General features: G+C 50.6%; 1 protein-coding gene across 7 annotated transcripts in view; it reads right to left on the bottom strand.

The window, feature by feature from the left end:
- Positions 1–24,892, bottom strand: part of LOC138806085 (maestro heat-like repeat-containing protein family member 1) — a 72,435-nt gene that overhangs the window by 40,932 nt on the left and 6,611 nt on the right. For 6 of the 7 annotated variants that reach the window (XM_069991619.1, XM_069991618.1, XM_069991622.1 and 3 more), the window contains exons 2-10: positions 23,249–23,327; positions 18,849–18,994; positions 12,886–13,017; positions 12,333–12,495; positions 12,022–12,120; positions 3,967–4,118; positions 3,369–3,509; positions 3,009–3,101; positions 1,284–1,362 (exon numbers count right to left, since the gene is read on the bottom strand). In XM_069991619.1, the coding sequence (XP_069847720.1) occupies positions 1,284–1,362; positions 3,009–3,101; positions 3,369–3,509; positions 3,967–4,118; positions 12,022–12,120; positions 12,333–12,495; positions 12,886–13,017; positions 18,849–18,994; positions 23,249–23,270 (1,027 nt within the window). In that variant the 5' untranslated portion in view covers positions 23,271–23,327. The remainder of the gene's footprint in view (positions 1–1,283; positions 1,363–3,008; positions 3,102–3,368; positions 3,510–3,966; positions 4,119–12,021; positions 12,121–12,332; positions 12,496–12,885; positions 13,018–18,848; positions 18,995–23,248; positions 23,328–24,892) is intronic. The other variant, XM_069991625.1, reaches the window with a different exon arrangement.

Here is a 24,892-nt window from a genome sequence, read left to right as displayed (position 1 = left end):
CTAATGGTCTCTGCTCCTTGCTCTATGCCTGTACTCAAGTTTGTCTGTCTTGATAATACTATACCTAGAGTTTCCCAGCACCAAGGAGGAGCAAAGACTCACTGTGGGGATTGTGGGAAGTTGTAACTCCCTGGCCAATCAGCTACACCTTGAGGCCTTCTTGGGGTGCTCATCTAAAGATGAGGGGTTGGAACTCAGGCAGACCTGGCACAGGTGGGTCAGTAATATATAGTGCACCTAGACTCAGACTCAGGACCTAGAAGGATGTGGGAGCCATTTTAGCTTCCCAAACTCATGGGAGCCCACAAGGAGTCTCTCAGTGTCCATACTGGCTCCAATCTGGTCTATAGTTGGATAATTACTTCAGTGCATGCACACGCACGCGCGCACACACACACTCTCTCTCCCTCCCTCTCTCTCTCTCTCTCTCTCTCTCTCTCTCTCTCTCTCTCTCTCTCTCTCTCTCTCCGCCTCCACAGGACCAAATTAGGCCACACTATACTACAGGCCACTAGTCTGGACCTCTGACTGCTGCTAATGGCCACTTTCCAGCAACAACCTTGTCAGGTTCCTTCACCTTTGCAAATCAGTTAGACATGTTTTCCCCCTGACCACACCTAGGGCCAGGTGAACAGTCTCTTGGCCTCCCCGCCCTCCTGGGCCTGGGTGGATGATGATGCCACTGGCCTAAGACAGCTAGAAGGTCCTGTGTGTCTGCCTGACCTGCAGGCCCTGAGCAGGTGCAGCGGCCAGGGACGGGGCTGGCGGACCAGTGCTCTGCTGAGACCTCTGGCTCCAATGGTGGCACTGGCTGACAACACTATCTCTAGCTGTCAGGGACGCCACACTGATGGCCAGGATGAGGCAGTCATGTGCTGACCAGAAGCCAGAGTGAGAGGTGCAAAGGAGCAGGCCATGGAAGAAGGACAGAGGCTGAGCGGGGGAAGGACAGGATCAAGGCCAGCAAGTGCATGCCCGTGGTGACAGGCGCGTAGGGTTTCCGCTGAGGACAGACCCTGGCTGTGGTTCCTGAACCCTCAGACAGAGGTAGAAAGAGCCTTTTGTTTTTCTTTTTTTTTTTGGTCAAGTCATTTTTTTCTCTCTCTGTACTGGTCCTAGGACTTGAGCTCAGGGAATGGGCACCAGTGCCTAATGAAAGAGCCCTTTCACCCACCTCCGAACATGTACAGCTATTACCTCCTACTACACAGAGGGTAAATGATCCCAGCATGTCCTCCAAGGCCCACATTGTGCACAGATCCTCCCCCACCACAGCTACTCACCCAGTACCGTGAAGCAGCGTAGAACTTCCTTTTGGCTGCTCATCACCAGGGGACTAGTGGACTCCACAGGCACACAAATCTGTTCCAGGAAGCAAGGCAGAGGTTATAGAGAGCACTCACTATAGAAAGCAATCACTACATTTTCAGGGATTGTTTGTGCTAGAAAGATGTGTCCGCTCTTGGTGCTGGGCTGAGGAGCTGAGCCCAGAGCTCTGGGAAGGTCACTTTCTAGCTCCTCCTCACCTGGGAGTAGGAATGCCCAGGCCCTAGCTACAGAATACATATGCTCATCAGCAGAAGGGCTTCTGGGCTTCTGGCCACGGGCAGCTAGGGAAAGGAAGGGACGGCACCTCAGGGACACATGGCAGGCCCTCAAGCCTCAGTGGAAAGCTCCATCTCTTCTATCAGCAGAAAGACAGACCCTAAGGGACATCTCATTAGAAAGGGAAGTCTCATACTACCATAGAATGCACTTCTAGTCATAGAGCCACCAGCTGAAGTCAGAACACTTATTGATTCCATTCGTTCAGAATATTTTTTTAAAGAAGAAGGAAAAGGAAGAAAGCGGGGTGCTGGTGGCTCATACGTATAATCCTAGCTGCTCAGGAGGCTGAGATCTGAAGATCATAATTCAAAGCCAGCCTGGGCGGGAAAATCCATGAGCCTCTTTTTTTTTTTTTTTTGTCGGCTGTGGGGCTTGAACTCTGGGCCTGGGCGCTGTCCCTCAGCTCTTCAGCTCAAGGCCAGCGCTCTACCACTTGAGCTACAGCACCACTTCCGGTTTTTCTGGTGGTTTATTGGAGATAGGAGTCTCACGGTCTCTCCTACCCGGGCTGGCTTTGAACCGCGATCCTCAGATCTCAGCCTCCTGAGTAGCTAGGATTACAGGCGTGAGCCACTAGCGCCCGGCTCCATGAGACTCTTGTCTCCAATAAACCACCAGAAAATTGGAAGTGGTGCTGTGGCTCAAGGGGTAGAGTGATCGCCTAAGCTGAAGAGCTGAGGGACAGCGCCCAGGCCCAGAGTTCAAGCCCCACCACCACAAAAGTGGCAAGGCAGGGTGGCACTTATGAAGGAGCTGGGCAGGGAACGGGCAGGGGTGTGAGTGCACACCACGTCCCACAAAGCAGCCTTGAGGGCCCACCACGGTGCTGCCCACCATCCTGCTCCTCTTCTCTCACCCACAAAGTCCCACGGGCCCTCAGCTGTACTGCTGGCTCACAGGTGCCTCCACACACTACATCTAGCAGTCCTCCTCTCAGAACGCTTCCCACAGTGAACCTTCCAAACCCTGGGCCCTGCCCTCAGCCCTGGAACCCAGCTCCTCAGCTGGATACACCTAACTGCAGCCCCCAGGTCTCTCCCTCAGCCCTTTGGCTCAGACCCTCAGGGACCCAGAAAGGCCTGACCTCTCTGGACTACTGCCACACAGCAGTATGCTGCTGAGCATGCGCCACTCTCTCCGAGGCCTCTTGAGTCAGCCTCTAGCGCCACACTGGGCCTAGCAGGCCATCCAATCCTTCCACTTCCACGCGGGGCTCCATGTGACCTCTGTGGACCCTGCTGGGCTACACACTCGCCTCAGGGAAGCTCACTCCATGATCCTGTATGGCTGAACCTCCCAATCACCCTTCCCGCGCCCTTCATGAGGGAACCTCCTGAGGGGACCAGCTCTGCAGCACTTGATCTATCCATCCACCCCGCCTGCCTTCAACATGCAGCTACCTGAACATGCAGAGCCGCCAGAAGGGCATCGAGCTGAACCTCCAAGGTACGGCTGCCCACATTCACTGCTGCCTCCAGGATCTGGCCCAGGCTCTGCTCGACAGGGAGGAGAGGGCTTCAGTCCAGCTCCTACCTCTCAGGGTGACTGTGGGACCAACGACAGCATGCCGGCCACAAGGAGAGGCCCCGGAGGCCCAGACTCCTACCTGGGAGCTCAAATAAGGCTCTACCTTGACCTCCAGAATCCAAAGGATACAGAGGTAGAGAAATGCAGAGGGGCAACCCTCACCCCCCCTCCCAGTCCTACCTCAGGGCCACCCCATGGGCCCGACTTGGGGGTCCTCAGGTCCCTGGGCATACCTTGGACACTTGAAAAGTCTCTGCATGCTTCTTATAGAGGCTGAGGACTCCTGGGAGGAGCTTGGGAAGCTGCTCCTCCAGTTTCTCACTGGGCAGTAGGTGGCTCATGGGCCCAAGAGCTGCCACTACTGCAAGCCGAAGCTGAGGAGACAACCAGAGCTTTTCCATTTAGAGGAAACACAAAGGCACCAGTGGGTCCTAATGGTGCTAAGATATGAAGTGCTTAGATCCAGTAGCTAGAGGCTGGCTACAGGGTGGCCTGACAAAGGGCTGCACAGTGCTGGGGGCAGGTAGGAGGCGATGCTGCCCCAGGCCCCACAAGTTTCCAAGCAGAGGGGCAGCCAGGGAAGAACCACAATGACTGAGCCTCGGGACTACATGCTCTTGGGAACAGGACAAGCTCTAGAGCAGGCTGGCAGATATGGATAGGGCACCAGCAGCAGGCAGAGGCAGATGGCTTGGCCTGCTTTCCCCAACTGGGGACTACCTAGCAGAGCGGGGACCTCAAGAGCCCTTGCTGCCTGGGCCAGGCCTAGGGAAGGAGAGGGGTAGCTAGGTTAAGCCCAGGCTCCAGGTCTCTGTAGGGCCAGCACAGTACCTTAGCATCTCGGCTCTGCAGCCAGTGGTGGAAAAGGATGTCATAGGCGCTGAAGATGTCAGTGGCAAAGACGTCCTTCCTGACGGTAGGATCCGGGGCTTGGTCCAGGTTGGCCAAGTACTCCAGGGTGCTCTCGCTGAAGTGCTGGAGAGCTGAGATGGCCCAGTGAGTGGATGGAACCTGGGCCATGCCGGCTCCCTACTGCCCAGGGGCATCCCTGAACAACTGGGCAAGTGGAGACCCTAGGACCACACTAGGATGATCAAGATTCCCCAAATTTACGTTCTTCCAGGAAACTCAGCATGTGTCCTTGTGTGGAAACAGGGTAGCTGCAGATAGAACTTAGGACAGGTTGTACAGAGGAGGAGGGTCCTGAACACTATAGGACATTGCCTGAATGAAAAGGAGAAAAGGCTGGGATGGCGGTGCAGTGGTAGAGTGCTTGCCTAGCATGCATGTAGCCCTCAGTACCACATACATAGAAGTGCATGTGCCTCAAGTGGTAGAGCACTAGCCTTGAGCTGAAGCAGCTCAGGACAGTGCCCAGGCCCTGAGTTCAAGCCCCAGGACTAGCCAAAAAAGAAAGAAAGAAAGAAAGAAAGAAAGAAAGAAAGAAAGAAAGAAAGAAAGAAAGAAAGAAAGAAAGAAAGAAAGAAAGAAAGAAAGAAAGAAAGAAAGAGAGAGAGAGAGGAAGGGAGAGAGAGAGGAAGGGAGAGAGAGAGGAAGGGAGGAGGAAGGGAGGAGGAAGGGAGGGAAGGAGGGAGAAAAAAGGGGTGAGGACAGCCATGTGCAACAGGGGCAGAGATCAGAGGATGCACTAAAGCAGAGGGACCCACAACCATCACTAGAGGTCTGGAGAGGCCAGGTGTAGTGGTTCATGCCTATAATCCCAGCTAGGCAGGAGGTATAGGTAAGTAGGAAGATTATGATGCAAGGCTGGCTTGGGCAAAAAGTGAGAACCTCTCTGAAAAAAAAAAATCCAAAAGCATAGTGGGAGAGTGGGTGTGGCTCAGGTGGTAAAGCAACTGCCTTGCAAGCATGAGGTGCAAGCCCCAATACCACCACCACCAAAAAAGAGTGTGTGTGAGAGAGTCAGTTAGAGACAGGAAATACATTTTCTTCTTCTGAGCCCCTCAAAAGGAATCAGCATCCTCTTCTGGACTTCTGGCCTCCTGAACTAAGACAGTGAAGCGTCTGCTACCAGCCTTTGTGGTTTCTTACAGCGGTCCCAGGAAGTTGAAGGTCAACGTTCCTGCATTACCTTCTACCCCCTCCTCTGCTGTGCAGATAAAACAAAGTAGCATCAGCCCACCCTCCCCCAGACAGGCTCCAGCCACACACTGTCCAAAAGGTTTTGTGTTCACCCCAGGCTGAGGTGTGGAGGAGCTGCAGGGAGCACAGAGCCAGGCAGCAGGCCCGACACCACCACCAGGACTGTCAGAGCAGGGCAACGTGGCTGGGGTGTGGAGCCTGAGACCACCACCAGCACAGTGGAGTCCTGGGCGGTGGCCTCCTACACCAGGCTCTGCAGAGCCTATGTGACAGATCAAGCAAGGACCTGGCTCATGTGAAGATCTGCTAATGATCTGCGGGGGTGGGCCCTGGATCAAGGAAGAGATCACAGAACCCCAGGGGACCACTGAGGCAGGAACATCTGTTTTTCACATTCTGGAGCTAGTTAGAACATCAAGGGCTACTGTGTCCTGCCAAAGTGGCCCTGACTCATGGATCCAAAGCTATCCCACGAACACTAGCAGGTGATACCATCCTCGGATCAGAAAGAACAAGGCAACTGTCTTCTTTTGCTCTGGGTTGGCAGGGCCTATGGCAAAGGGAAATGCTGAGATGCATCTCCAGCCCTGCAGTGATGCTTTTTAGAGCCAGGCAACACTTTTATGCACAGAGGAAAGTTCACGGTGTGGTCCTCCTTCCAAGGCCACACTCCAGGCCTCACACTGGCTGTGGGCTGCGGGCTGCGATGCACCCCATCTCACTGGCTCAAGACTCTGAGAGCCTCTTTCCCAGCCCCACAGATGGTGGCTCTTATGGTGAACTCTTCTTCAGTCTCATGGCTTCCTCCTGCCCTGGGGTTTCAGGGCTCCAGGGACAGGTCCTTGGCTCAGGGGTCAGTGGTCAGGGGTATGGCATCCAACAGCATCCCATGGCTACTTCAGAGTGCACGTTGTTGAATGCACCAGTGCAAACATATGCACCCACTAGGGTCCATCTTTCCTGTAGGGACACTCCAAAAGCACCGGAGACCCACTGGAGTCTCTGTCCTCCAGGTCTCAAAGACCCTGCCTGGTCCTGCTTAGTATCTATACTATCCACTTACTACTCTAACAGAACACTTAGGAGGTTTAGTTCTGAAACCTGCATTTGGCCCTTTTGTGATAGAACATGCTCATGTCTTAGTTTGTTCCTGTCTTTTTTTTTTTTTTTTTTTGGCCAGTCATGGGGCCAGAACTCTGGGCCTAGACGCTGTTCTTCAGCTCTTCAGCTCAAGACGAGCACTCTACCACTTGAGCCACAGCTCCACTTCCGGTTTTCTGGTGGTTTATTGGAGATAAGAGTCTCACGAACTTTCCTGCTGGGGCTGGCTTTGAACCCAATCCTCAGATCTCAGCCTCCTGAGTAGCTAGGATGACAGGCGTGAGCCACCGGCACCCGGCTCCTTCCTACTGTCTTATGCTAGATTGGATCATTCCAAGCGTTTTGGTTGTTTTGTTTTTCGCAGAGCTGCTCTGTACTGGGCTGACATGTGTGTAATGATGACTGACAGCTTTCCCTCAGCCAGGGCCCAGGTCCACTGCTTCAGCTGACTTCAGCAGAACACTAAATCAGCTCCCTTGTGAGGCTTCTGCCAGGGATCACACACACACACACACACACACACACACACTCACAGTCTAGCACTACACACACACACAGTCTAGCACCACACACACACACACACACACACACACACACACACAGTCTAGCAACACACACACACACACACACACACACACACACACACACACACACACACACACACACACACACACACACACACAGAGTCTAGCAGGAGGGATAAGCCTGAACCTTCTATCACAGGAATAAACCATGGTGTCAATTCTTAGGAGGGAGAACTTGGTGCTTCCTGTATCCTCCATGGGCCCCACAATTCCCTTTCCAATCCAAAGGACCCTAGTAGCCTGGCAGGCACAACCAGCTCCTTAGCAGCAGGAAGCCTTTTCCAAATAATAGGCAATCAAAGTACTCTTGCTTTCTTTCCTTTGATCTCCTGGGGATATTAACCAGAGGTCTCCCTTAGCCACAACAAAACCACACACACACACACACACACACACACACACACACACACACACACACACACACACACACACACACACACACACACACACACACACACACACACACACACACACACACGCACACGCACACGCACCCCCAGTTAGGTTTTGAGTTGTCTGGGGTATTTTGTTTGGATTTTTTTTGCGATACTGGGGTTTGAACTCAGGACCTCACACTCACTCAGCAAGCTTTCTCAGCTGCTAGCTCTACTACTTAAGCCACATCTCCATTGCTTTTTTTTTTAACTCATTTTTTAAACTCATTTTAAAGACATAATCATGGACTTTTCTGCCCCAGCTGGCTTTGAACCAAAAACCTCTGGATCTCAGCCTCCTAAGTTGAAAGGTTGCAGATGTAAGCTACTGCTACTCTGCAGGTTTTAAGGTTTTGTTGTTTTATTTCTGGTCGGTGGTGGGGCTTGAACTCCAGGCCTGAACGGTTTTGCTCACAGTTAGCCCTCTGCCACTCTGAGCCACTTCTAGTTTTCTGGTGGTTAAATAGAGACAACAGTCTCATAGATATTCCTGTCCAGGCTTGCTTTAAACCATGGTCCTCAGATCTCAGCCTCCTGTAGGATTACAGGCATGAGCCACCGGTGCCTAGCTGCAAGTTTCAAGTTTTAATCAAAGATTTGCACACTCAGATTCAGAGAGCAATGCACATCTTTCTGGGTGGGACTTCATCCCTCCCAGTAACATAGTTGCTCCAAGGCTAGGTGCCTCAGTCATCAACCTTGCGGCACCATACGCTGGCCTGGCCGACCCTGAGCACAGTTCAGAGGTGGCTGCTCACATGCACTCACTCTTTAAACTGTGCTTTCGCTGGATCCATTCTCTCATGCTGGCCTCTGTGTGGCCCTGCCAGTAGCTGTCACTTATGTGCCCCAGTCCCCCACACCATGCAGGCTTGGATATGCCCAGGCATCTTGCTTCTAAGTCTGACAGGGAAATACAGCTCACTCTCTAGTTGCTCTGGGAAAGACTCAACGGAGATGCACCTGAGTTTCCACTTCTGTGAAAAGCTTTTGTTCTACCTCAGGTGGACAGTATAAGGTGGTTATGATCTAGCATATAGGCTCCTATGGCACTGTGCAGTACTGACCACTGAGTAGAGGGAACTGCCAAAACCCCAGGCTGTCCTGGCTCCTCACCAGCATGCAGAACAGGTGTGCAGTTGCTGGGTGCCTGGGACTAAAAGCACTGTCTTCTCACCTGTTAACTCTCTCTGCTCTTCCTCTCCAGTTCCTACAACTCCGCATCTTGACTTTTTCAGAGGCTTCTTCAACTTTCTCTTCCCGGTCTTCCCGTTTTCCACTTCTCTTACAGTTTTTAACTCCATAAAGTACAGCTTTATCCTCTGGATATTGTTTCTTCCTAGTGACATGCTCTTGCTTTCTCTCCTTTGATCTCCTGGGGATACTAACCAGGGTTCCCCCTTGGCCATTTTCTGTTCCCTGCACTGTATGTATACCTGGCCACTGTTTATTTTACTGCCACCTTCCCTATCAGACTTCCCTCAGATGACAGAGGCTGTCTGGCCTATGGAGTGGCATTATCAGACTGGCTGTGCCAATCCGATCTGGCCTCAGTGTGACCAGCTCTTATTCTTCACAGCATCACCAGCCTCCTCTGCTCCAGCCCCCTTTATGTCCAGAACCAGTTACCTCTGTTCTCACTGACCCACCCAGGTCTCATGCTTGGTCACCATGGATGATGCTGGCTGCAGACTGCTTCAGCCAACAGCACTGCAGGAGCTCCACTTGTGTGGACAGCATAACTGACAAGAAGGCAGCTAAAGAGTCCCTGCGGAGCTGATGCACATCTGAAATCCCTGCCCTGGGAGGCTGAGGCAGAAGGACTGTAAGTTCCAGTTCTGCCTCAGCTAAATAACCAGACCTTAGCTCATAAAATCAAAATATCACCAGGTAAAAATATCACACCTGTAATCCGAGCTACTCAGGAGGCTGAGATCTGAGGATCATGGTTCAAAGCCAGCTCGGGCAGGAAAGTCCGTGAGACTCTTATCTCCAATAAACCACTCAGAAAACTGGAAGTGAGGGCTGGGAAGGCAGCTCAGTGGTAGAGTGCTTGCCTTGCATGCATGAGGCCCTGGGTTCGATTCCTCAGCACCACATAAGCAAAAAAAGAAAAAAGCTGGAAGTGGCGCTGCAGCTCAAGTGGTAGAGCGCTAGTCTTGAGCTGAAGAGCTGAGGGACAGCACCCAGACCCAGAGTTCAGGCCCCATGACTGGACCCAAAAAAAAAAAAAAAAACTGGAAGTGGTCTTGTGGCTCAAGTGTGCTAGCCTTGAACTGAAGAGCTGAGGGACAGCGCCCAGGCCCAGAGTTCAAGCCCCAGGACCAAAAAAAATTTTTTTTTAATTTTAAAAATTAAAAAAAATATAAAAATAAATAGAAGTATGTGTGGGAAGGTTTGCAGTTCACAAGTGACCACATTCAAGTGTGCACTGGGAGGAGGCTGAGTTCTGAAGCCACCATGTGCTCCTGCCTTGCACCTCCAATAGGTTTTATTATTTTTTTTAATTAATGAAAATATGTAATATTGGGCTGGGAAGGTGGCTCAGTGGTAGAGTGCTTGCCTTGCATGCCTGAGGCCCTGGGTTCGATTCCTCAGCACCACATAAGCAAAAAGAAAAAAGCCGGAAGTGGCGCCGTGGCTCAAGTGGTAGAGCACTAGCCATGAGCTGAAGAGCTGAGGGACAGCGCCCAGGCCCAGAGTTCAGGCCCCATGACCAGACCAAAAAAAAAAAAAATGTAATATTAATAGTTATTATTTACTGATGCAGATGGTTGACATTTTTCCCTATTTTCCTCACTTTATGGAAGAGTTTAAAAAAAAAAAAACACATTTCTACAAGAGTGACCACGAGGCAGGACTGGACAGCGACTCGCAGGCCAGTCTGCCTCCATGCTGCAGACAGAAGGACCTATAGCAAGTACTGCCTAGCAGGGACACCAAAGAAGAGTAGCCAGTGCCCTACGCTGTGTCCTTCCGCCTCCTCCTCACTTTCTCTTCCTCCTCCTCTTCCCTTCCTCCTCCTCTTCCCTTCCTCCTCCTCTTCTTCTTCCTCCTCCTCTTTTCCTCCCTTCCTCCTCCTCTTCCTCATCCTCATCCTCCTCCTGCTCTTTCTCCTCTTCCTCTTCCTCCTCAGAGACCCTCGGTGGCCCCCACCTGGGTGAGCCCCTTTAACCCCCAATCCGTGTCCTCACAGTCTGCATGTATGGTTACCCCAGGTCCAAGGCAGGCAGGGTTCCACCTCTTTCGCCCTGCTCCCAGCCATGAACAGATGAATATAAGGCCGTAAGGGGAGAGGTAGACAACCCCAGGACCATGAGGTAGGGTCAGCAGGACTTGGAGCCTCTGCTGGGGTCGGGGACGCAGGACTCCATACCGATGCTGCTGGAGCTGGGGCGGGCCCCAGGCCTCCTCCTCACCTGCTTACAGAAAGCTCAGGCACTCCTGGCACCCTCCCAGACACCAAGCCTCACCCATCACAGGAGAATGAGATGGGAACCTTTTTTTTTTTTTTGTCAGCCGTGGGGCTTGAACTCTGGGCCTGGGCACTGTCCCTCAGCTCTTCAGCTCAAGGCGAGCGCTCTACCACTTGAGCTACAGCGCCACTTCCGGTTTTCTGGTGGTTTATTGGAGATAGGAGTCTCACGGTCTCTCTTGCCCGGGCTGGCTTTGAACCGCAATCCTCAGATCTCAGCCTCCTGAGTAGCTAGGATTACAGGCGTGAGCCACCAGCGCCCGGCTGAGATGGGAACCTTTTTGCGTGTGTATGTGGGGGGAGGATACTAGGGCTGGAATTCAGGGCCTCACACTTCTAAGGCAGGTGCTCTACCACTTGAGCCACTCGACCAGCCCATTTTGTGGGCTGTTCATTCAAGATAGGAGTTTCACTTCCCCCATGTTGCATGTTGCTAGGATGACAAGTTCACACCACCGTGTCTAGCCATGGGTCAGAATGAAGCCTTGAAAACATTTTTGCCTGGGCTAGCCTCCACTCACCCAATCTAGCTGCCTACCAAGTAGAATTATAGGCTTGGATGCTCAGGCTTAGCGCAAGAAAGGGAACCTTCTAAGGAACTCTGCTCTGGAGGGCTTGGTGTGAATAAGAAGCTGAGCCCTAGGGGTATCTCTCCACCAGGTACCACAGCCACAGCTCTGCTGCCAAGGAAGGCAGGGACATGGAGAGCCAAAGGGTATGTTAGGAGGCTGCTGCAGGCCCAGGGTCTCAAGTCCTGGGAACCTTCTGCTCCCTCTTTCAGCAAGAAGTATAGCTCTCCCACCTCCAGGGGCCTCTTTGCCTGCTGATATAGGGCCCATACTGTGACATGCCCGTGTGCTCTGTCAGCACACAGAAGGCTACAGATACCAGCCTCAAGGGCACAGCAATTTAGAGGATAGAGGACAGTAAAGGCAGATTTTCTATAACACATTTCCAAGACACCAAGAAAATGGTCACCTTGCCAACTGGAAATGGGGAGAGATATGGAGAGTTGTGGCCCAGGTCACTCTAGGAGTCTGTTAGTGGCTCGTTCAGGGAAGGATCCTCTGTCCAACTGTCTACCTGCTTTCCTGTACCCATTGTATAGCCCGTGTCCACCACAACCGGCGCTTCTCATGCACAACCCCCACATGAGGTCCCCGGGACAGAAAAGGTCCCACTGTCTTACCGCAACAGAACACCACCCTCATCGCGTCCTGCTTTGCCATGCCCAGCATGGGCAGCATGGTGCTCAGGATAGACGGCAGGAAGGGGACCATGCCAAAAACTACAAGAGAAGGGTTTCAAATGGACCTTGGGCCCTGCCAATCTCTGCCCTCCTCAGAACAGGACAAGGAGGGCTCTTAGAGCTCCACCCGCACACCTCGCACACCTGGGCCAGCCTGAGCAGGAGGCAGAATGCTAAGACCACCAACTGGTCCCCAGGGGCTCTCAGACCTACTAGGGGCACCAGGAGGCCAGGATAAAGTTGGTACCTACCATTGGACACTGAGAGGTTGGCAAGTGTCTGTAGCACTGAGCAGTGAGGCAGAACCCCAGGCTGGAACCTCCTGAGAACCTCCTCCATCACCTGGTTGACAAACTGTTTCCCCACAGCCACCAGGACATTGCTTGCAGCCTGTTGCCAGTCACAGCCTAGTTCCTGTACCCAAAAAAATCATGGGTAGAACTTTCCCGGAACCCTCCCAGGAGGCACCAGCAAGACAGTCCCTTGGCAGCTGCCAGCCAAGGCTACCTCCCCCCACCCGCCCCCCAGTCCCAGCATCCCATGGATGTACGTCAGGGAGGCTGGCCACACAGCCTCCCGTCCAAGGGAGGACTCGGATACCCCAAACCCTACACATGGCCTCTGGCCTGAGCTCTCAGCTCTGATTTTACACACTTCATTCTCTGCTTCAGCTACTGCCTCTGAAAACTGCTAGCCTCTGCCAGGCAGACACAAGCTCTGTTCCTGATAGTCTGAGGGAGAGGGCAAGGAGAGGAACTACCCTTCTGACAGCAAGAGTAAGCCTGCCCAGCTGGAGGCCCGTACCTTCGTCTTGGTCATCTCACTCGAAGCCAGGAGGATGACAGTGCTAGCTGTGTCTTTGTCCAGCTTGTGGATGTGGCTGCTCAGGACCGTCTCCATGGCCCTCAGGATCATTGCGCGGTAAGGATGGGCCAGCTGAGGAGAGAAGCCGCCGGGGAAGGGCGTAGGGTTGAGCCACAAGGTCATACAATCCAAAAGAGTCTTTTACTTTCTCTTAGAGGGACTATGCCACAAAGGTCATGCGTGCCTTAAACGCAGAGGGTCACCCGGCCACCCTGAGCCTTTATCACCTCAGAATGTGTCACCCTTTGCCCGTCTATGGGTAGGCACCCCAGCAGGGCTCCCTGTGGACCTCTTCTCATGGAAGACAAGGGTGGTAATCACTTTTGGAAATACAGGGCAAAACTCTTATCTAGAAAAAATGAAAGTATCCTGGTGGAATTATCCCTAGCTGCTAATTTTTTGTAAGGTTTATTTTCCATTTTATGCTGCTCTGTTGGACAGGGACTGAAGTCAAAGGCCCAACATTCCCAGGGCATTTTCTATCAGGGCCCAATGCTCTGTGCTAAGTGAGTGATCACAGCCTGGGGGTACTCCAGTGGGAAGCTGGCCACCTCTACCTCATACAAGTACAGGTGCAGGGCGCAGGGATAGGCAAACAGTAGCTCCACACAAAATTCTGCTCCATTTCCTTGGATTGGCATGTCACCAAAGAACTACCTCTGCCCTTCTCCAAACCTCACAGATGTGGTCAGGGGCTGAAATGATGGTCGTGAGCCTAAAAATGACCTTCACGTATGTCTCAAAGGTCACAGGGTAGCCACATTGTCCCCTGCACACAAGGATTATCCGTGCACTCTTGGTCTAGGAACTAGAGTGTCAAAGGTTGTTTGTGTTACTTGAGTAGATTCCAATTTTAACCTCTCATACAATATGTCAGAGTGAAATATATAGTTTTCATCTGGTTTTCTGGCACACAACTACAACTCTTAAAATCTTTTAATTCTTCCAATAATCTTTTTTCTTTTTCTTTTCTTTTTTTTTCCATTATGGGACTTGAACTCTGGGCCTGGACACTGTCACTCAGCTCTTCAGCTCAAGGCAAGCACTCTACCACTTGAGCCACAGCGCCACTTCTGGTTTTCTAGCGGTTAATTGAAGATGAGAGTCTCACGGACTTTCCTGCCTGGGCTGGCTCTGAACCGTGATTCTCAGATCTCAGCCTCCTGAGGAGCTAGGATGACAGGCGTGAGCCACCAGCACCCGGCCCAATAATCTTTTGTAAGCTAATGAGATGACTGCTGCTGGGGTTCCCCGGTATGGCTCTGGGATTGGGTTTGGCCACAGGAAAGCCCACGCAGGACTAGAGGGAGGACCTGCAGCCTCACCCAACCCAGAGGGGTTGAGAATTAAGCTGACCACCAATGGCCAATGATGTGATCAGTCACGTTCACATAGTGAAGCTTACATAAAACCCCAAACCAACAATGCTGGGAGCTTCTGAAGGTTTAGGAGAGTGGAAAGGAAGTACACCAAGGAGAGCATGGGAGTTCTGCTCCCTCCCACAGCCTCAACCTTCCTGTCTCACCAGCTGGTGGTGTTCATAAGTATCCTTTGTCATGTCCATGAAAATTAGTAAAATGCAAGGGAGTGTCCTCAGTTTTGTGAGCTGCTTTAGCAAATTAATGGAATCTAAGGAAGTATGGGAATTTGTAGCTGACCAAGCAAAAGCAAAGGCCTCACCAGAAGTTTGCTATTATGGAAGTGGCGCTGTAGCTCAAGTGGTAGAGCGCTCGCCTTGAGTTGAAGAGCTGAGGGACAACGTCCAGGCCCAGAGTTCAAGCCCCACGACCAACAAAAAAAAAAAAAAAAACTATACAGAAGTTTGCTATTAAACTAGCTCTGTGGGGCTGGAAAGGTGGCTCAGTGGTAGAGCACTTGCCTTGCATGCATGAGTCCCTGGGTTCGATTCCTCAGCACCACATAAGCAAACAGAAAAAAGCCGGAAGTGGTGCTGTGGCTCAAGTGGTAGAGTGCTAGCCTTGAGCTGAAGAGCTGAGGGACAGCACCCGGGCCCAGAGTTCAGGCCCCACGACCGGACCCAAAAAATAATAATAATAATAAAAAGAATAAAGTAGCTCTGTGGCAGGGAATGTGGCTCAGTGGTAGAGTGCTTGCCTAGCATGCATGAAGCCCTGGGTTCGATTCCTCAGTACCATATAAACAAAAAAAGCCAGAAGTGGTGCTGTGGCTCAAGTGGTAGAATGCTAGCCTTGAGCAAAAGAAGCTCAAGGACAATGCCCAGGCCCTGAGTTTAAGCCCAGGACTGGCAAAAATTAATTAACTAAATTTAAACATAAAGTGGCTCTGTGTTGGTGATCATCCCTCCCCTGTGGGATCTGAGGCTATCTCCACGCGAGGTCAGAGCTGAACCGCAAGGCATCCAGTTGGTGCTTGCCTTTACTCACAGAGGTGTACTATGTTAGCAGAATGTAGGAGGGCTATTGAGATTGCTTTTATTACTAAATCTAACAGGACAACCCAGGACCAGAATAAAGTCTCTACTCCAACCGAAGCATTATCAAGTATTCATTTATTTTTGAAGTTGTCCTTTATATGCCCTTGCAATCAATTCTACTTCTAGCTGGATTCACATGAGCAATATTATGGCAGCTACCATCACCAGCCTTGCACAGAGTGACTCTGAACTACATACTCACGTGTGTGCTGTGAGTACCACATAGGGACTCTAGAAACTGAAAACCAGACAGGACTTGTTCAAGTGGAGGAAAATTAAAGGGAGGGAAGGAAGAGAAAATAACTATTTGAAAATTTGCTTTACTATTTTTATCTTTTCTGTCCAAATCCTCCCTCCCTGTGGCCTGACTCTCTAAAGGAGTCTTGCCTATGTGGTCATGCTGAACCCCGGCTGAAGTATATGAGACTGGACGTGCTGAAAACTAGGAGGATGGGTGTAACAGACATAACCATATCAGAGTGTCCTCTGCACTCAGTCATGCCCTCTGTACTTGGCCTAGGGATGCAGCTCAGTGGGAGAGAGCCTGCCCAGCATACCCAACTAGTCCTAGCTCCTGGGTATCACCCCCAGAACCATACACACATAGACTCCAGATAGGAGCTAATACCATGAAATACATTGTATAACCCAGATACAATAATGCAAATAGCCGGGCACCGGTGGCTCACGCCTGTAATCCTAGCTACTCAGGAGGCTGAGATCTGAGGATCATGGTTCAAAGCCAGCCCGGGCAGGAAAGTCCGTGAAACGCTTATCTCCAATAAACCACCAGAAAACTGGAAGTGGCACTGTAGCTCAAGTGGTAGAGCACTAACCTTGAGCTGAAGAGCTGAGGGACAGCACCCAAGCCCAGAGTTCAAGCCCCACGACAAAAAAAAAAAAAAAGCAAATATTATTGTATAGCCAAAATACAAATTCATCTGGCGGCAGAGGAGTACAACATTCCTCATTACCTGTAGCAATTTCGTGGGGATCTGAGGTATGCATGCTGTCTAGCAAGATCAGTCAGATAAAATGTAATGAGGAAGAAATGCAGCAAGGCAACTGTTTCAGCTCAGTCCTCCCAGAACCCTGTGCAGGGGCTGGCACGGGAGGGCTGGGAAAGGTCAGACCCTAGGGGATCAAGACCAGAGCTCCCAACTCAACAGTTGTGTAAACAGTAGGATATGAAACTTGTTTTTATGTTGGTGGAGAAACTAAACAAGGACTGGGAATGTGGCTTTGTGGTAGAGTGCTTGCCTAGCATGCCTGAAGCTTTGGGTTCAATTCTTCAGTACTACATAAATACAAAAAGCCAGAAGTGGCACTGTGGTTCAAGTGGTAGACCGCTAGCTTTAAGCACAGAGAGGATCAGAAACAGTGCCCAGGCCCTGAGTTTAAGCCCAGGACTAGCCGGGCGCTGGTGGCTCACGCCTGTAATCCTAGCTACTCAGGAGGCTGAGATCTGAGGATCGCGGTTCAAAGCCAGCCCGGGCAGGAGAGACCGTGAGACTCCTATCTCAAATAAAAACCACCAGAAAACCGGAAGTGGCGCTGTAGCTCAAGTGGTAGAGCGCTCGCCTTGAGCTGAAGAGCTGAGGGACAGCGCCCAGGCCCAGAGTTCAAGCCCCACGACCGACAAAAAAAAAATAAAAAAAATAAAAAAAAAAAAAATAAGCCCAGGACTGGCAAAATAAATACATAAAGTTTTAAATTAAAAAAAAAAAAAAAGAGGCCGGGCACTGGTGGCTCACGCCTGTAATCCTAGCTACTCAGGAGGCTGAGATCTGAGGATCTTGGTTCAAAGCCAGCCCGGGCAGGAGAGACCGTGAGACTCCTATCTCCAATAAACCACCAGAAAACCGGAAGTGGCGCTGTAGCTCAAGTGGTAGAGCGCTCGCCTTGAGCTGAAGAGCTGAGGGACAGCGCCCAGGCCCAGAGTTCAAGCCCCACGGCCGACCAAAAAAAAGAGGGCTGGGAAGGTGGCTCAGTGGCAGAGTGCTTGCCTTGCATGCATGAGGCCCTGGGTTTGATTCCTCAACACTACATAAGCAGAAAAAAAGCCAGAAGTGGCGCTGTAGCTCAAGTGGTAGAGCGATAACCTTGAGCTGAAGAGTTGAGGGACAGCGCCCAGGCCCAGAGTTCAGGCCCCACGACCAGACCCAAAAAATAAAAAAGAAAGAAAGAAACTAAACAAAGTAGTAAGCTAGGCACTGGTGCTCACACCTTGTAATTCTAGCTACTCAGGAGGCTGAGACATAAGGATCACAGCTCAAAGCCAGCCTGAGTAGAAAAGTCTGAGACCCTTATCTCCAATAAACTACTCAGAAAAAGTGTGGCTATAGCTCAAGTGGTAGAGTGTTAGCCTTCAGCACAAAGAGGCTCAGGGACAGTGCCTAGGCCCTGAGTTCAAGCTCCAGGACCAGCCAAAAAGAAAAAAAAAGTCCAGCCAGGTGCTCACTCCTGTAATCCTAGCTACTCAGGAGGCTGAGATCTGAGGATCACGGTTCAAAGTCAGCCTGGGCAGGAAAGTCTATGAGACTCCTATCTCTAATAAACCACCAGAAAACAGGAAGTGGCGCTGTGGCTCAAGTGGTAGAGCACTAGCCTTGAGGTGAAGAACTCAGGGACAGCGCCCAGGCCCAGAGTTCAAGCCCAACAACCAACCAACCAACCAACATACATACATACATAAAATAAAATAAAATTTCAGACAGACAGCAGAGAGCCAGAACAATGGGTAGTCACAGTGAAGCTTTATGCAAGGGCTAGTACAGGACAGAAAGCTAGTGAGGTAGGTGAGCATGGTGGTCCATGCCTGTAATCCCAGTATTCAGGAAGCTGAGGAAGAAGGATTATAACCAGCCTAGGCTACAATAGTGAGACCTTATCTCAAAACAAAACAAGAACAAAGAACATGACATTGAGAGTGGATTGAGCCAGTGATTTGATATTCTACAAGGCCAAAAAGAGAAATCTAAGTCTCTCAGGCCTCTGCCAAGTTTTCTATGTTTGTGTGAGGGACGGTCTATTACTCCAGAGCAGCATGGCCCTTTCCCTCTGAAAACAGCTCTATGGTAGGGGATGGCAGGTGAGCTCTTTACCTCTAAGGGCCTTCTGGGCCTTGGTAAAAGCTCAGGGCACCTGAGCTGCTGATCAAACACAGAGGAGCAGCCCCACTGCCATTCAGTGGGAAAAAAGCCAGCAAATGACCTCTCCTCAGTCCCTGACTGCCACAGGGACAGCCCTGCTCCCTTCAGGCTGGGCTCACCAGCTCGGGAGGGACTCAGCTACACCCTTTATCATCACCCTCAAGCATCTGGCCTCAAGGGACCGCTCTGCTAACAGTTCAAGTAGGCACCCAACCCTCTACTCTTCACTCTCCAACTCTTTCAACTCTTCCAGATAAGGCTGCTCCCAGCATTCCTGTCACAAAGGAGAGAGGTACCTTATCATGCTGCCGCAGGTATTTCTCACAAGCATGGAGCATCTCCCCTGGCTGTGCCTCTCCGAGGGAGCACAGAGAGCTGCAGACCTGCTCCTGTACCACAGGGTCCTTGTCAGTGATGGCATCCAGCAGGGTGAAGGACAGCTCTGCAGTGACAAAGCCCAGTCAGAGTCCTTAGAGCTGAAGCCTTCATGACACACTCCAGCAGTCATCCCATCAGCTGGTGGAGTCACAGACTCAGCACAGGAGATGGCAGCCTCCAACATCCACCAAGCCTCAGGGCCCAGTGGCCCTGACCACCCTGCACAATGGCCAGGCCTGCTGGCCTCAGCACGCTGACCTACTGCAGCCTTCTCTCGTGTAAGCCCCTCCCTTTGGATGTATTGACCATACCCCACCCCATTCTGGCTGCCACTGAGGTCCCAGGATATACAATTAAGGCCATCAGGCCCTGTCAAAGACAACAAGGTTCACCTCCTGCATGAACACTCACAAGACTGTCTAAGCCATGATCATAAGACCATCAGGTCATCTGCCAGGACTGGCCAGACCCACCATGCTTCACCAAGAACCTGCACAGATGTATCTCTTTGGGAATGTTCCCTGAAGCTCTGTGCTCAGAGCAGGCTGGATCCTCTATAATCCAACTCCCATGTGTAGTATCTAGGCAGGCAGAGGGACAGGAACACCAGAAGTGAGCAATAAAGCCATAACCACAGTCCCCTCCACTTCTCCCCCGCCAAAAACAAAAAGCCATGCACTGGTGGCCCACACCTATAATTCTAACTACTCAAGGGGTGAGATCTAAGGATCACAGTTCAAAGCCAGGCCAGGCAGAAAGGTCCACGAGAGTTATCTCCAATTAACCTCTGGAAAACCAGAAGTGGTGCTATAGCTCAAGTGATAGAGCACTACCTTGAGCAAAAGAGCTGAGGGACAGTGCCCTGGCCCTGGTTCCAGCACCATGACCAAAGGGGAGAGTGGGGGAGCCACAACCCCTACCCCCAGCATGCCACGTAGCAGAACAAGATATGAATTAAGGAATGAAGGAATGAACGTGCAGCTTTGTAGACAGTCAAGTGATTATCAAGCCATGTACTTGAAAAGGCAGGATGAGCATTCAGGAAACATGCAAAACAGTGCCCACCACAAGATTTTCTGCATCAATAGACACCATGCCATATACCCCTAAGGAGGCCATCTGCCAAAGGCAGCAGGACAAAAAGGCACCAGATCATAGCTCATCTCCTTTTTGGAAAGGGATTCCTTCTAAACAGCAAGGGAAGCTGAGTGGAGCCGCCAGGGCCTGCCAAGGTAAGCTTTTTTTTTTCCCCCCGCTTAGCTTTTTCACTTAAGGCTGGTGGTCTATCACTTGAGTCATAACTCCACTTCCAGGTGTGTTTGTTTGGGCCTTTTTTTTTCTGGTTAATTGGCAAAAAGAGTCTCATAGATTTGTCTGCCTGCGATGGCTCTGAAAAATAATCCTCTGATCTTAGCCTCTTGTAAATAGGTAGAATTACAAGTGTGAGCCACCAACACCAGGCCAATGTGAGCTTTTTCTTTCTTTCTTTCTTTCTTTTTGTTGGTCATGGGGCCTGAACTCTGGGTCTGGGCGCTGTCCCTCAGCTCTTTAGCTCAAGGGAAGCTCTCTACCACTTAAGCCATAGCTCCATTTCCAGCTTTTTCTGCTTATGTGGTGCTGAGGAATTGAACCCAGGGCCTCATGCATACAAGACAAGCACTCTACCACTGAGCCACCTTCCCAGCCCCTAAGGTGAACTTTTTTTTTTTTTTTTTTTTGTCAGTCGTGGGGCTTGAACTATGGCCCTGGGGCTACCCCTCAGCTCTTCAGCTCAAGGCGAGCGCTCTACCACTTGAGCCACAGTGCCACTTCCGGTTTTCTGGTGGTTTATTGGAGATAAGAGTCTCACGGACTTTCCTGCCTGGGCTGGCTTTGAACCGTGATCCTCAGATCTCAGCCTCCTGAGTAGCTAGGATGACAGGCGTGAGCCCGGCCCCAAGGTGAACTTTTAACAGCACTTCTCCCAGGCTCTCCCCCGCCCCATGGTTCAATAGTTATACAAGCAGTCTGATCCAATTAGTAAAATCTGGATGTTTCTAAGGCCAAGCTCCTCCCAGTAAACTAAACTTGGCACTTCTACAAAACACCTGCACTTGTTCCTCCACAGGAACCTCTCCCAATTGGCTTCTGGAGGCATGAGAGGTCCGTGCTATGGATGGCAAGTACATATGTGCCTCCTCCCTCCTCCCAACTTTGCTCGTACCCTGCCCTACCCTGCCCCTGCTGGCCAATGGGCCACATCTGTTCCGTAATTCTTCACTGCCAATCTCCACCTGTCCAGGTCTCCATTCCCTTCCAGGCCTCTAGCATCCCCCAAGCTCAGAGGACAGGACCAAGAATGGCCACTTGGTGAAAGCTCAGGGACAGAGCAGAACTGGCTCTCAATTAACTTCTGGCCCTGGCTGAGGAGGCCGGATCTATACCAGGGCTTCTGTACAAAGAGGTAAAGGCCAAAGCATCCAGGAGTTCTTCATTAAACCTATGGCTTCAACCCACTGTTCCCATGGATGCTACTGCAGCAGCCTTGATATTCGATCCTGACAAAACTTATGTGTGACTTAAGCCCCAGAGCAGTGGTTTTGAAAAAAGAGACTTTGGGGTGGTGGTGATCATGAAAGAGGATGTCATTAGTGCCTTGTAAAAAGGTCTGAGCGGAGTCTGGCACTGATGGTTTACACTATTCAGGATGCTGAGATCTTAGGATTATGGTTCAAAACCAGCCAGAGTAGGAAAGTCTATGAGACTTATCTCCAATTAACCACCAAAAAGCTGGAAGTGGAGCTATGGCTCAGGGGATACAGGACCAGCCTTGAGTGAAAAAACTAAGGGACTAATATGTAACATGTAAAATCAGAAACAGAACAAAATTATTATTAAAATTGGGCCAAATACTAAAGGTAAAACACCTCTGTAGAGAGAAACTTCAGGCTAAATGGCCAGTAGTCAGCCCAAGCCTTTTTCCATCCTTGCTAAAAAGCAAAAGAAAATCTCTCCCTCATTCAAGTTTACCAAGCTAGCAGCTTTGCAATTTACCACAAACTTGGTGAAGGCCACTGACAACCTTGAGGCTTATCACCAACTGTACTGAGTTGCTGTATTAGTCAGGAGCTTATAATAAAAATTGTTTCTGAGGGCTGGGAAGGTGGCTCAGTGGTAGAGCGCTTGCCTTGCATGCATGAGGTCCTGGGTTCCATTCCTCAGCACGACATAAGCAAAAAAAGAAAAAAGCTGGAAGTGGCGCTGTGGCTCAAGTGGTAGAGCACTAGCCTTGAGCTGAAGAGCTGAGGGACAGCGCCCAGGCCCAGAGTTCAGGCCCCACAAGTGACAAAAATGAATAAAATACAAATAATTTCTACAAAATAGGTATCAATAAATGGCCATAGTCTCTGCAAAAAAACAAAAATAAAATAGAGTATCCCCACTCATGGTTATGTTTTGGCTTTTGTAATCCAAGCATATGTTTTTACTTTTTGTAATCAAGGATCAGTAGTATCAATAGCATAGATAGTATTAGTCATGCTACCCAAGTCAAGATTATGTTTTGCCTATGGTTTTTGCAACTCAAGGCTGTTTTGCACCACCTTGCTTGCTTGCTCTGGGAAACATCACCTATGTGAAACTGCTTCCTATAAAAATCCCCCACGAAAAACAAATGGGGCTGTTCTCCAAAGCCCTGCAAGCTGGGGACAGACGCCATGTGGCTAATAAAAGGCAGCCAGTTTGACTGAGTGCTGGTGACTCCTTTCACCAGTTGTGGGTTGAGTCTCACCAACCCCAGGAAGTTGGGATATTCCCCAATGCTCAGGCCTGATTTCAAGCCCTAGTATTAGCACGAAAAGGAAAAAAGGGCTTAGTGTGTGCTTTAGTCCACCATCCCCTTCCATGAGGCGGGCACAGAGGTACCATCTACAAAGTAGAACCCAGGCCTCACCAGAGGATAGTTCTGCTGGGCCTTGACCTGGAGAATCCCAGTTTCTACACTGTAAGAACAAATTGCTATTGCTTATAAATTACCCACCATAAGATACTTTGTTATAGCAGTCCAAAAGACTAGGAAAATTTACTTTCTCTCTTAATAAAAACTTGGAGAAAGCATACTTATTCAATGGTGATTTTTTGCAAACCACATTTCTGAATGCCATATACTCATGTGGGTTTCAAATTCAGTACCAGCAAGTGAACCCCACACCTGTTCAATGGTGCCCAACCTTGCCACACCACCCACCTCCCTTGATGAGAGTCAAGCCCAATGAGAGCCTCACTGCCCAGCAGCCAGAAGGCAGACGCTCTCCCCAGCCCACAAGTGCGTCACACTCACTCTTCACATAGGATTCTGTCATTTCCGTGGTCTCAGCTTCTGCTTGCCCAGTGTGAACTTGTGCAGTGTCCTCTCCAACCTGATATAACAAACACAGGATTTAACTCAAAAGCCTCCACAATACCTAAGTTCTTGGGCAGTTATTAGCTTTGTGCAAAACACGTAATTTAAACAAATTTGTCCTACGAAATAGCTCTGCCACAGTTTCTGTGCCATTCAGCGTGAAATGAAGGCCCATAATCCCTGATAGCTCTCAGCTCCCCTTCATTGCTGCACTGGCAACCTCCACCAGCAAGGTGTCAGTGGACAGTATATCCAGGACTGGCACATGGTGGCACCTACACACTCTGAGTCCTGGCTAGCATGGCAGCTCATCCACCTAAAGCACCTTCCCTTTCACTCTAAGGAGATAAGCAGAAGGTACCATACCTTGCACACATTATGTGCCTCTGCGTACCACTTACATGTATGGTCCCAGAGAACAAAGTCCTTTGAATACAAAAGGCCTCATCTCCACACAGTATCACACTCAAGTCCTAGGTCATGTTCTCCAAGGAACTGGAAGGTTGGACAGTCCACTGCCCCACTCTGGCATAGCAGCTAGCTTCACTATAATGCCCATATCCTCTGTTCTCTGATGATTCCACCAGCCTCTTCCACCCCTGATCACCTCCTACCCATCACTCCTGCCTAACTTATGCCAGGGAAAAATGAAGACAAGATGCCATGATCAGCTCCTGACCAGGAACAACATCTTCAAGATATCCCCCATGCGACTGGGAATGTCGATGAGTGATATCAAGTGTTTGCCTTGCATGCATGAGCCCCTGGGTTCCATTCCTTAGTACCACAGAAGCAGAAAAAGCCAGAAGTAGCACTGTGGCTCAAGTGGTAAAGTGCTAGCCTTGAGCTGAAGAGCTCAGAGACAGTGCCCAGGCCCAGAGTTCAGGCCCCCCAACTGACCCCCCCCAAAAAAGGTCCTAAGTTCAAGCCCCAGACCTGGGGGCAGGGGTGGGGTGGGGGGAGAAGAGACACAGAAGAAAGTAGAAGTATGGCAAAAAGCTAAGGGACAGTGACTAGGCTCTGAGTTCAAGTTCCAGTAGCAATACACACACACACACACACACACACACACACACACACACATGAGAGCGTGCGCGCGCGCGCGCGCGCTGATCCAAAGCATTTACCCTCTTACCCTCTTGATCTAACCTCTGATGAAATAACAAGGGAATAAGCCCTAACCAGGCTCACACCTATAATCCTAACCACTCAGGTTGAGATCTGAGGACCACAATTCAAAGCACCCGGGCAAGAAAGTCCATGAGACTTTTTTTTGGGGGGGGGTCAGTCATGGGGCTTGAACTCTGGGCTTTGGCGCTGTCCCTCGCTCTTCAGCTCAAGGCAAGCACTCTACCGCTTGAGCCACAGCGCCACTTCTGGTTTTCTAGTGGTTTATTGGAGATAAGAGTTTCACGGACTTTTCTGCCAGGGTTGGCTTTGAATTGTGATCCTCAGATCTCAGCCTTCTGAGTAGCTAGGATTATAGGCGTGAGCTACCAGCGCCCAGCTTCCATGAGACTTTTATATCCAATAAAATACTCAGAAAAATCGAGATGTGGGGCTGGGAAGGTGGCTCAGTGG

This window comes from Dipodomys merriami, unplaced genomic scaffold (genome assembly GCF_024711535.1).
Source record: "Dipodomys merriami isolate MVZ:Mamm:240054 unplaced genomic scaffold, mDipMer1.0.p SCAF_4, whole genome shotgun sequence".
Lineage (NCBI taxonomy): Eukaryota > Metazoa > Chordata > Mammalia > Rodentia > Heteromyidae > Dipodomys > Dipodomys merriami.
Note: the sequence above shows the minus strand (reverse complement) of the source record. Positions and strands in the feature narration are given on the sequence as shown.